This window comes from Ciona intestinalis, chromosome 10 (assembly GCF_000224145.3).
Source record: "Ciona intestinalis chromosome 10, KH, whole genome shotgun sequence".
In the NCBI taxonomy this organism is placed as follows: Eukaryota; Metazoa; Chordata; class Ascidiacea; order Phlebobranchia; family Cionidae; genus Ciona; species Ciona intestinalis.
The window spans coordinates 4,026,963-4,039,544 of NC_020175.2; the positions used below are offsets into that span (position 1 = coordinate 4,026,963).

At 36.9% G+C, this 12,582-nt stretch overlaps 3 protein-coding genes across 3 annotated transcripts; 2 read left to right on the forward strand and 1 right to left on the reverse strand.

Annotated features, from left to right (window-relative positions):
• Window positions 1-92: 92 nt before the first annotated feature.
• On the reverse strand, window positions 93-608 carry LOC100176337 (EKC/KEOPS complex subunit TPRKB). The gene has a single exon (XM_004226563.1). It carries the CDS (start codon window positions 606-608, stop codon window positions 93-95), a length of 516 nt encoding a protein of 171 aa, XP_004226611.1.
• A 1,208-nt stretch (window positions 609-1,816) lies between these two features.
• LOC494393 (uncharacterized) lies at window positions 1,817-5,852 on the forward strand. Its single transcript, NM_001245051.1, is given in 7 exon segments — window positions 1,817-2,111; window positions 2,538-2,690; window positions 2,802-3,048; window positions 3,371-3,578; window positions 4,100-4,226; window positions 4,513-4,670; window positions 4,975-5,852. Coding segments are annotated over 7 exon segments (1,347 nt in total). The 5' UTR covers window positions 1,817-1,912; the 3' UTR covers window positions 5,230-5,852.
• Window positions 5,853-6,024: 172 nt separating this feature from the next.
• gla3 (gamma-carboxyglutamic acid protein 3) lies at window positions 6,025-9,361 on the forward strand. The gene is given in 7 exon segments (NM_001115145.1): window positions 6,025-6,094; window positions 6,526-6,686; window positions 7,132-7,156; window positions 7,775-7,891; window positions 8,574-8,687; window positions 8,753-8,872; window positions 9,195-9,361. Coding segments are annotated over 7 exon segments (747 nt in total). The 3' UTR covers window positions 9,335-9,361.
• The last annotated feature ends 3,221 nt before the right edge of the window (window positions 9,362-12,582 follow it).

A 12,582-nucleotide genomic window follows, 5' to 3' on the forward strand; every position in this document is an offset into this window, starting at 1 on the left:
CAATACATTATATATCTATAGAATAGTCAAACTAAAATAATTGCAAAAGTATAGCAGCGTGATACTTCATACAATAATTTGTTATAATTTCGTTATCTAATATCTTTAGCTGCCATTTGGCTTAAAATGCAGTCCAAAAATGAACAAACTTTTAATTCTTCATCAGTAATTTTGTAAAGTTTCTTAATTGCTGGTTTATCGCACAAATCTTGCAATAAAGAAACAGAAACTAAGTCACCAACAACACAATTTAAAACTTTTTCATTTTCAGCCACATCCAAAGTAACTGCCACAACATCTGTTGAAGTATCTTTAAGCCCGAAAAGTTGAAAACAGTCAGATATTTTGTTTGAAGGGGATAAATTAAAAATCATTTCAGAATGCAAGGTTTTAGTTTTAATTTTTCCCACTGCTTGGAGATGGAAGCCTTTTGCAGCAGCAGCTTTGATCTGAAGTACATCTGCTATCATACTTGCTTTTACGAACGAAGCTTGTACGGTATCTCTCATGGCTAACTCCTTAAGCTCTTTAGCATTTTTTACATTACGATAAAAAGCAACCGAGACCGTCTTATTTTTAGCAACAGGGCTAAGATCATAAGTTTCCATATTTACTAGTTGCCAATGATTATTCTGTCGATGTAAAACAACATTAAAAGCATAAAACAACTTAAATTATCCCAAAACTAATTCTATTCATAATTTAAAGTTTTAAACTATATGGTAAATGAAAATTCATTTTTATCTGACCACTCAAGCGAAACGGTGTTTTTCCATTTCCCGCTATTTCTGAAAAACAAGAACCTCAATCAAAAATCTGTTTTGCTTTTTTTAATTAATCTAAAGCTGCGTAATTTTGCAATAGTTTGAGCCAAAGTGTTTTTTATATTCTTGCTTTGATATTAAAAAGCAGCAGAAGTTAAAATTTTATCCTTACTATCCTTTTTTTCACTGTCAAAATAAATCTATCTTTTTTTTATGCGACCATGGTCGTGTAGAAGCCCACACGGTCCTTAAACCCTGGCCTAAAAACTATGTATGCCAGAGGCTTTATTCATATAACCTTTGAAGTAGGTCACACGGGCTTCACTTGTCACATTCATTTCCAATTGCTCTTATAACGTCGTGCTAACTAGAGTAAAAAGAAACCCAATACGCACCACGATTTTGTAATCCGAGCGAGGTTTATTCAAAACTCAAACAAAGCGATCGTTGGGTTTTGGAAATTGATTTTTCTTCTATACGAGCGTGACCGATTTCGAAAGTCATAACATTCAATATAGCCCGCTATGGATTTTGAGGCAGTGGACAAACTTTACTTAAATACTAGTTATCTGCGTATTTAGTGTTTTTTGAGGGGAATTTATTGCGTGTGCGTTGAATTTTCACATTACACAAGCATTTAGCACTAAGTAAATTTCACCTACAGTTAGAACATGTTTGCCATAGAAATGAACAGTTGACTATATAGGTTATTTGCCCATACTTCTGGGTTGAGAAGAACATCCAGGAATGAAACATAGACTGAAGTACACTGTCCGTATCCATATGAAGCCAATGTACCCATGATAAAACAGCGCTGACTAAGAGAGAACAATAGACGGTAAACAATGAATGCGTTTTACGTCGGCGGGCGTTCAGTCTTTCAGTAGGAAAGAGATTTGACAATACGTCGAGATGAGCGATAGACACAGATTTAAAACGAAACGCAAGGTAGTTTATACATTACTGTGTACAGTTCTTAGAAGTGCGGTAGTGATACTAATAGTATGTATTATTGCTCTAGAATTCTAGATAATATCATGTAATGAATGTCCGTTAAAAGCAGGTTTTGTAACGGGCCAGTGATTTTACGACTACAGAGAGGAGTTAAGTTACAGGTAGCCGTTTAACCTTACGGCGTGACTTTTGTAATGCCATTTTATGGTCAAAGACAACAACACAACTTCTGGATGTCTATCTCAAGAGTGAAGAAGGTTCCAGTTTGTTTTGTGGTCGCTTTCATGTGTCTTATTGTAACGAACTACCTGTATAAACCCGAAATGGTTGTGTTTCAAGATGTACCGTCCATACGTTACATACCACAGCGAACGAGAAATATCGCGACAGAAGGTAGGCTAATATTATAAAGTAGGTTGGGGGAAGATGGGACACCTTTTCATTTTCTTGTACCATTTGGTAGTAAATAAAGAACATTCAAAGAATTATAAAACCGTGTCTTCACGACTCCCATAGACTGTTGTTAATTGTTTAAAACACGATCAAGATATTTGTATAATATGTGCTACAACTACGAGTGTCCCGATTCTCACATCCTACTGTTTATAGACAAATTTCCGGTTAGTGTTGCTAATGAAACATTAAACCTTATATGGCTTCAATAACAACAAAACAAAATTGCCCACATTTTGATAATGATTAACTAAAGAAAGGAAAATATGTATACACAACATATACATGTGTGATGTGTCATTACTGGGTGTAAGATTGTTTAGGAATTAAATACATGCTGCTTATCGGCCACATGTTTTGTCTTAGATTTTCTGTCCGACAGCATTTTAAAGTCCAATTGTCAAAACATTTATCAAAATATAACAAACGGAAGGTGGCGAGAAAGAGCATACGATGGCGTTGCGAAAGATAGGAAACGGTTAAATGAACTGCATCGGTATTTCAGGCAAGAACACGAAGGTAAATAGGTCTACATATTTGAAAGTTACAAATGTGATAACTCGTTATCTGGTTATTATTTTTGGCCCCTACGTAAAGCACTGCTGGTCTAAATCATATTCTGTGCGTTAGGTTTCAGTGCAGACCCGTACAGGTCTGACGGAAAATGTGGTTTCAAAGTTCGCTGTTGTGGGTTTTTCCCTCTCACAATAAAAACCGACGCATCAGCATGGTGTGACCCAGATTCTGCTACTGCTTGTTGTAGCGACAAATACAATGGAAAATGTGTATCTACTGATCTCTGCATTGGTGCTAGCAAAATAAACCTAGCGAAACACGTACATGGCGAAATTTCAGACTGAATACCCGAAGACCCAAGGTAAAAAGACCATTTCAGGGACGCATTTGGGTCAATTGGCTGTAAATATATTTATGAAATAAAACTGCTTGTAATATAGCACTGTGGGGTAAGGTGGATACCGTTAGCACATAATATCCCAGATTTCCTAATTGTAAAAAAACGCCATATAAAGGATATGGTTACAAAATTATGTAAATATTTTTTGTTCGATCCTAAACGGAAAGTCAAAAGAGAAGAAAAATAAGAACTATCTTATTCCAACCTACGATATAATTAAAACTATAGCATTTCTTACATTGCAAATCCTATCTTAGCAATCTGTTTTCAAATAATTATACAGGTGTAAGATGGTTTTGCACGACCAAGGGTCTGCGTGTTCTTTGTTGAAAAATGCCAATGTAAAATCCATCGTTTTTGTTGGAAATTCGTTGGTGCGGAATCTATATTCTGCAATGCTGGATCTTTTAACGAATAACTTTCGTAATGGAAGCGTAAAGGCCAAGAACGTGGACACAGAGACGCGCGAAAGATGCGTCAATCAAATAAGAGTAAGTAGCTATAGGCCTTATATCGTCAAATATACGGTTTTACCTTTGAAATCCGACTGGATTTCGCTTTTAACCAAGATTACAATAGTTTTTATACCCTTTTGGCATATGTTAACAACTGTTCTTTTTCCTTTATCATTGATGTTCAAATTAATTTAATCTTCGCTGTTGTATAGTAGGTTGGGGAAAGATGGGACATCTTTTCATTCTAATTTCTCGCCCCCTTTGGTAGTAAATGAAGAAAATTCAAGGTATATCAAACTGTATCTTCACGACTCCCGTAGACCGTTGTTGATTGTTTAAAACACGATCAGGATACTTATATATTTTGTGCTCAAGGTGTCCCATCTTCCCCCACCCTACTATATATTGGAAGAGATAAATAAACTTGAATTTGTTATTTTTCTTCTACATGATTTAAATAGTTTTGAAATCGTTTGTCTCGGAAATCTTTCTATTACAATTCAAAAGCTATGTGCGTTTACTCTAATTTTTAAATCAAGTTTTTAACCTTTCTGTAGGTTATGGATAGGAACTGCCTTGCGTACACTTTAGCAACTTCTAGCGATGAATTACCACCTCCAGGGATTTGCAATGGAATGGTAAAGACGCGTATTTCATTGGAGTCTTTCTGGCGAGCTTCGTACGGTAAGCATATGTATGCCCGGTATATATTGTGAACTATTACCAACGCTCTTTTAGAGTCGCGCGGTAACGATTTCATACCTCTTTGAATATTCTTTGTTTAATGCCAAATGATATCATAAGAGAGAATGAAAACATTCCCCATCTTACCCCACTCTACTATATGAGCGTCGAGTTTGGTGTCGTGTATAATAGCTTTGGGGCTCCCTTTTAAATTGCGTGTTGTAATCAAACTGTTGGCTTGGCCAGAGGCAATCTTGTATATTGTGACCGTGTTCATTTATTGCAGCTTTAGAATTGCTTCAGTATGTTATAAGTAGATTAGACGAGGAAGGGACCTACTTGTTCATTGGGATTGGTCTTCACGATCATAGCGATTCAAATGTTATAACGCAGCAGTTCCTAAAGCCTACTCTCGATGCATTGAGGGGGCATACTTGGCCCAAGGTAAGGACAGGCAGCATAGCTTATTTAACAATGTGTATATATTTGCATATTCCAAAGTTGTGTTATTGTTTTGCTTTTGTTATTTTGTTATGTGTTATTGTTTTGCTTTGTATATTACATTACAAGTTATAATGTAATATAAAAGTGAATAGCTTCTCCGGTAAAACATGTAAGACCAACGATATTCGTCTGCCATGCGTCGAGACATCATTAACGTAGCACACCAGAAGAACTATTTGCATGTACCATTTTTCTTTACGACTACTGATGGTTAGGCATACAATCTGCTTTATGTATTATATAGGTTAGATGGGTCACAACTGTAAAATCCGGTATTTTCAAGCCTGCTAATTACGTGTCCCTGCACGGAGACGACGAAAAAATATCTAAGTTCGATCGGGAGGTGGCGCAATTTTGTGCTGGCTACGGGGTTCCGACTGTGAACATGACTAAAGTCACTACTGGCGTTTGGAGCCAGGACGGCCAACATTATGGGCAAGGGGTTAACACTGTAAAAGCGCAAATATTATTAAATCTTATAGCCGAAGAATACAAATAGCGCATAACATGGAATTAGTATTAAAGGTTGAACTTTTAGTGCTATGGGGTAAGATGGATACCATATTAGCACATATGTCTCATATTTACCAATCGTGAGGATACGGTTGTATAATCATTGAATCATTCTATTTTTACTTCCAAATGGAAAGATAAAATAAGTAGAAACATTAATCATCTTACGTCTTACCCAAACCTACGATACTTTTTTGAAGTCGGTAACGAAGAAACTTAACGAAATTTAACTATGCAAATTGCAAAAATCAAGCCAACTGTGCTATTTCTTTTTTATATATTGCATGCTTCCAGCAGACACACTATTGCAGCAGTGCAAATTACCCAATTCAGGAAACAATGCTGCACTTTACGTAACAATGCGATTCCTTTTTATGACCTAACACATGAACGGGAAAATGTTAACCTTTTAAAATGGCAGGAAAGTTCTTGTTGGTGACATATTTGCTAGCTATGCACTTGCGTGTATATGAGATTACTCGCCCTTTTAACATTTACTCTTATTTTATTTTAAACCTTTTATACGTATGTGTATTCTCTTGCAAGAGTTGTAACGTATTTTGTTACTAATATTTTACACCTAGGTTTAAATACACAAATCGTTGTCGACGTTACGGGGTCGTGTTGTGTTACAGTAATCGAACCTATATGCACTCTAATACAGTTTGCCGAGTAATCAGCTGAGCTCAGCTATTGCAACCAGCGTTTTATTGTTGTGTAACCTGATCGCTGCAACGTTATTTCAATTTCTTGTACCAAATAGGTTAAGGTAGTTTTCATTATGTCTAAAGGTGTTTTTGTATTCGCTTTGATCATCGCTTATGTTGGATCTACTTTGGCAGCGGGAGGGGGTAAGTAATGGTGTTATGCGTTTGGCCCAGTATATATATAATATCTCTTTTTATATTTCATTGTCAAAAATCGTATGAGCGACAACCGTATACGATTTTTGAAAATTAGTATATAAGTAGTACAATAAAAATACTGTTTATATATTTGCATCATTGTGTGTATATAGCATTAGTACCAATAAACAGTACGTAAAAATAATATATGGGGGTGGGAGAAGATGGGATACAGTTTCATTCTATTTTATCGACCAATTTAGTAGTAAACAAAGAACATTTAACGAATTGTAAAACCATATCCTCACGTCTCCCACAGACCGTTGTTAATTGTTTAAAACACGAATAAAATATTTGGATATTATGTTTTGAAGGTGTCCCGTCCTCCCCACCCTATTATATATAAGTGCATATTAAGCAGACATATTATTTTTCAGTCTTTGTGAGCAAGGAAGAGGCGTCCAACTATCTCACCAGAGAAAAGAGAGCAAACTCCGGGTTCGAAGAGTTTGCTAAGGGGAACTTTGAACAAGAATGTGTCGAAGAAATTTGCAACTATGAGGAACTGAGGGAGGTGTACGAAAACACAGCACAAACGGTAAGAATCAAATATTAAAACCCCCGATTTTGAGCAAAATTTTGTATAGTGGGCTGGGGTAAGATGGCGCATGTTTTATTATGATTTTTGTCTCATTTTGTATTAAAATAAAATAATATTTACAGAATTGCATAACCAAAGAGCCACATAGAAGAGTTTTTATTTGGTAAACCGTTTAAAACACGTTAAAAAATATGGGATTTAAATATGGGAGTTGCTGACGCTCGTATATCCCATCGTATATACCCCATATATAGTACTATATATATAACTAATGGCGTTACCTTAAAGGCTTTGATCATACGCCTTTAGTACAGTATGAATGTATGTAATACACCGTGCAATAATCAAGCAGTTTACGGCCGCTTATAGAGGCAGTGATATATGGTGTAGAAAAGTTTTCCTATCTTATGAAAACTCTTACTTAAGTGGTTTTACATTTCAGAATGCGAAATGGGACGAATTAACACGTAAGTATACCAAACTATTGAAAAGCATAAAGTTTAATTTGAACATTATTGTTGTCTTTACATTTCTGCTGAGCATGCAGTTGCTATTTCCTACGGCAGCGGTCCAAAGTACAGTTTATACAGCAAAGTAAACAGTAATCAGCAGATTCAGATTGTGTTGCAATGATTTGACAATCTGCCACAAAAACCACGAACAAGCAAATTAAGTTGATGTTTAATTGTATGCCAAATTTGTGCAAAGATGATATGATACGTTTCAAATTATACGGATAGTGATTTTTGACACCCAGACATCCACTTCTATATCTTGCGTGACAGATAATGTTGTATTAACCATTCCTTTATTTTAAGGTATACACAAACCTATGTTAAATATAGTAGGGTCGGGAAAGATGGGACAACCTTACATTTTCTTTTCTCGTCCCATTCGGTAGTAATAAACTTATAAAATCGTATCTTCACGACTCCCACAGACCGTTGTTTATTGCTTACAGGATCAGAATATTTGGATATAAGGTATCCCGTCTTCTTCCACACTTCTATACAGCACATTTAGTGGTAGTGGTATTTAGAAAGTTTGTCCAAAAGCGTATTAAATATATTTTGTTTTGCACGAAGGTCAATGCGAAAATATGTCCCCATGCAACGATATCGGAACCGATACATGTCAGAACCTTTGGAGCAGCTATGCTTGTCATTGCCATGCGGGGTACACTGGTGTACATTGTGAAACAGGTAGGTCTAATATACGCAGCATAATGTAATAACGCCGAAAATGAATACAATTTTCTCACCTTTTAAGTCAAGTTCTCAAGTTCGCATTAATACAACAAAACTTATATGCGCACAGAATTACCGATGTGACTTTACTGTAGAGTGTGGAGGTATTACAGTACGCAGCTTAAAGCGCTATTGGTTTAAGCCTAATAAATTCCACGCTGCTTTTAGATATAGATGAATGTGCCGGCGAACACGAATGCGTTAAAATTGCGTCAATACCGTCGGTTCGTATACGTGTGCGTGTGACCAAGGATACGAAGGCGATTTCTGCACCGAGGGTACGCTATAACGTCGTATGTAACAGTGTCGTGAAATAATTTAAATGTTATTGTGCGCAGACGTAAATGAATGCGACAACGACGTTTGTGAGAACGGCGACTGTTTCAATACTGATGGGTCGTATATATGTCTGTGCGATGCGGGGTATCAGGGCACGAACTGTAGTCAAGGTACATTTATACGCCGCTCTCGTCATAAATTTACCATATACGTAAACTACACTTGTACTATAAGTATCAAATGCAATAAATACCTTCAATAAAACTAAATTAAAGATAAGTTTTTGTATTCGAACGTCGGAACATGTAATTTTATGTACGCTTTAAGTCGCTTAGTTTTTAAAAAATACCGTTTACAGACATTGACGAGTGCCAGCAGAACGAGACGTGCGTGCATGGGATTTGTATCAACGGTATTGGGACTTACGACTGCGTTTGTAGCACCGGGTACGAGGGAGACACTTGCAATGACGGTAATGCTACGATGCGGTGGTAAGGGACAGTGAATAATACATGGGCGCTTTGTTGCTTGTCGCAGATATAAACGAATGCGAGAATTTCGACAATTTGTGTCAGAACGAAGGGGAGTGCGTTAATGACGTCGGATCTTACCATTGCGCATGCGCGTCCGGCTACACAGGAAGCGACTGTTCTCAGGGTAAACTGCTGTGGCAAATTTGATACTACCAGTATTTAAGTGGAGAGTTTATACCACCATATTCTATATGATTAACAAGTACATATATATAGATAGAATTCCAAATTTCTAATGCCAAATTTCTAAAGTCGTGAGAATAAGTTAAGAAATTCTGTAAATATTCTTTGTTTCCTAATAATGTGAATTCTAAAAGGAAATAAAAACTTAACCCATCTTACCCCAACTAACTGTATTTACATACAAATATCTTAAAAATATAGTATGAGCCGTAACTTAAACAGTTTTATAAATTGCTTAACTAAGAAATGTAAATACTCTGTAGATGTGAACGAATGTGATTTGAACTTGTGCCCAGAAGGTTCTCAATGCGAACATGGGGCGAATTCTTACACTTGTTTTTGTCCTGACGAGGGCTGTGGGGCATCCGTTGACACTCAACTGCAGCAAGCAGTAGATCCTTGAATCAAAACGTGAAATTGGTGTACTTATAATTATTTATATATATATATATATATATCCTCATAAAGCATGCATTCGTATATCGTGAATCAATGAACAATAAACCAGCATATATACCCGAGTCTATGAAGCGTTATTTCAGGGCACGTTTAAAGGACATGTTTCTTGATACAACGTATTTTTTGCAACGAAGGGCAGAGAGAGGCGAAAATAAAGGTGAACCTTTTAAGCAAAGTGGTGTTCGTGTCCACCGGCATTTTGGCCGCATTTGCTGAACCAGTTATGTGATGCGTCATGTAGTGGTATCGGCAGCAGTATCTGTGTCATCTAGTTAGTCAGGCTCGAGTGCAGGTTGCATCAGTGCTGACAAATGCATGAAAAAAACATCAGTTACGTTTGTACCGCTTTGTGAGCTTAAATTGCGGTATTATTATTTATATGGTACGGTGGGAAAGATGGGACAGCATTTTATTCTGTTTTCTCATCCCATTTGGTAAAAATCTAAACAATTATAAAACTATACCCCATATATCGTTTTTAACTGTTTAAAACACGATCATGATAATTGGATATTATGTGCTAAAGGTGTCCCGTCTTCCCCCGCCCTTCTCTAATATGTGTAATTATGTTTACTATACGGTGTATGGATACGAGTTTTTGTTGCTTGTTTATAGCATTTTGAGTGATGGCCTGAAATTATTGTGCTGGCAAAGTTATGGGTACAAAGTTACATACATTCGTGGTAATCAAAGTTGCGTACGTGGTAACTGGTAATCGAGCACGAGGTGCGTGAAAAGTATTATAATGACTGTTGTTGTTCCGCCACGCAAGAATAAACTTGTGACATTCCTTCATTCAGAGAAAGTATAGATTAAAGTAAATTCGAAGTAGTGTTTGTAAGTTAGCTGCGACACGGCCTGCGTGGCTGCGAGTTGTCAGAAATTTGAAGCATTGTATATACGCGTGCCATCGCGTTGCTGAAGCGTTTCAATTACGTCATTATGTTTAGACAAATGATCTAGTGACTCTAGTGAATAAGTCGGCAAGTATTTTGTGCATCCGCTGCTAAGTTTTGAAACTCAAGCAGCGTATCGCAGCCGTGTAGTAAGAAATGACTGTCGACGGTTTAAATGCTTTATTACAGCATAATACGCATGTTTTCCCATAGTATACTGAAGTCATGTGGCTTTACTGTTGGTTGCGTAGCAGGTTTTAGTTTTAGTTTTTCAGTAGTGGATTTATCCAGTACTGTAGTGCTACTATACCAGCATAAAAGCGGCACTGTTGTGTTTTTCCCAAAAAATTTTTGACATGGAGTGCTGTAATTAAAGCCGCGGCGTATTAAGAGGCCAGCAGAGTATAATCCAATTTGGGCAGAGCTTAGACCAAAAAGCAAGAATGTTGCGTCGGTGTATAGGTAAGCTATTAGAAAGACATGCGTGCGCCGGAAAACAACACAGCTAAATTGTTTCTCATTTCGCACAAGACGTGTGTGAATGGCAGCATTTTCTCATTTCCTCGTGGTTAGATGCGCTTCGTTTTACATTCAAGCCCTTGTCAAAACGGAAAGAGAAAGGATAAAAGCGAGGTTATCACAATATTATTTTGATCACTGCGAAGTTGACATTGTGGAGTAGAAAAGGTGTTGAATGCATTGTTTGCAAAGAAATAAAGTGTCAGTTTGCGGTAAATGACTATGTCTAACAGAATCTACATGTCAAACCGTTCAGGCAAAATGCTAGTTTTGCATTTAAAACCGTACACTACAAAGGCATGTTACGCTATTATAGTGTTATACTATAAGTTGCTAAGCGCAGTCGAGTTGGTACGGTTATGTTTTGGTTTTCCAACCGTGTATTACGAAGAGCGACGTAGCATGAAGTCAGCCACGTATATATACGATGAATTCATTCATAACACTTGCCCGGTTCAAGGAAGTGACGAGCATATTAACTGTTTTTATAAAGAGCGTAGGTTTAGCTCTATAAGAGTATTGCTTACTATTTTGCTATATGCCCTGTTGGGTTCGTTTCCTTTTTGGTAAGGTGAGAGGTTATGGCAAAAACACACATAAATTCGTTCGTTTTATTCTTGTTTAATATTAACTTTGAAAGCTGTACTTGTTGTTTTATTTCTTGGTTTCAAAGAAATTATGAGCAAAGATCGCATTGGCTGTGAGTTTTGACGTAAATCAGCCAGGGCTTTTAAAGTTAATTTAATAACGTCGTGGTCGGTACAGTAAGCGGGAAAGAATCTTGCATGAGATCTACACTCGTCATGCGCTGCACGAATAGCAGTGCAACTGAGTTGAGAGAATGCAGCTAGTACGTTGTTAGGTTCCAGGAATGACCATACTATTACTATGCCTTCTTACTCGTAGTCGTGTTGACAAGTAAATCGATATAAACAAGTCCAATGCATTTCGGTTGATGTTTCGCTGTTCTTAAAAGCACGCGCATGACAGGAGTAATATGCAGTGATATTGGATGAGTTTTATTCTATTACATCAGTTCGCGCATCGGATTTGCGGTGATAGTTATTCAAGTATATTGTATTCGCTTTAGTTATGCTGTATATATAGTAGGCCTACTAATGGTTTATTCATAGAGTATTGAAATATTCATATGCGTTTTAGAAAGATATAAACTGCCTTGTCATGTATTTAGTAAGAACAAAAGATACGCTGTCCGGGGATGACCAGCGAAAGTGTTGACATTAAACTGCTGTCGTTTTATTGCCGAGAAAACCGCTGTTGACAAGAGTTATGGTTCGCATTTTATTATCAAGTGTTTCTAAAACGAAACTCCTGAGATCACGTTTCTCAAGTTAATTGGGTCGATTTAATTTGACAAGGTCGTGAATGACCGTGTCAAGTACGGGTTTAGGGATCTGCTGATAAGAAATGAATAGATTGATTCTGTCAACAACGAAATAACAAGCTCATTAGTGAAAATTCCTCACCGTGGTACACAAATAAAAATCATTTTTGATTCCGTTTTAAGCATATTTCCTGTAAACGTTACATTTTTTCGTTTAAATGGAAACCAAAAGTATCTGTTGACAGTGGTCACGTCTGCTTCCGTGTGGTTTAACAGGATACGCATGATCTTAATACTGCTTGCACAAAAACAAGCCAAATGGGTCAAGTAGCCACGTTTGGGTATTTAAAGTTGGGAACATTTAACGAAATATTCACTACTGCTGATAACGTTACTAAATCGTGTACCGTACAATTGGCACGGTAATAAAAA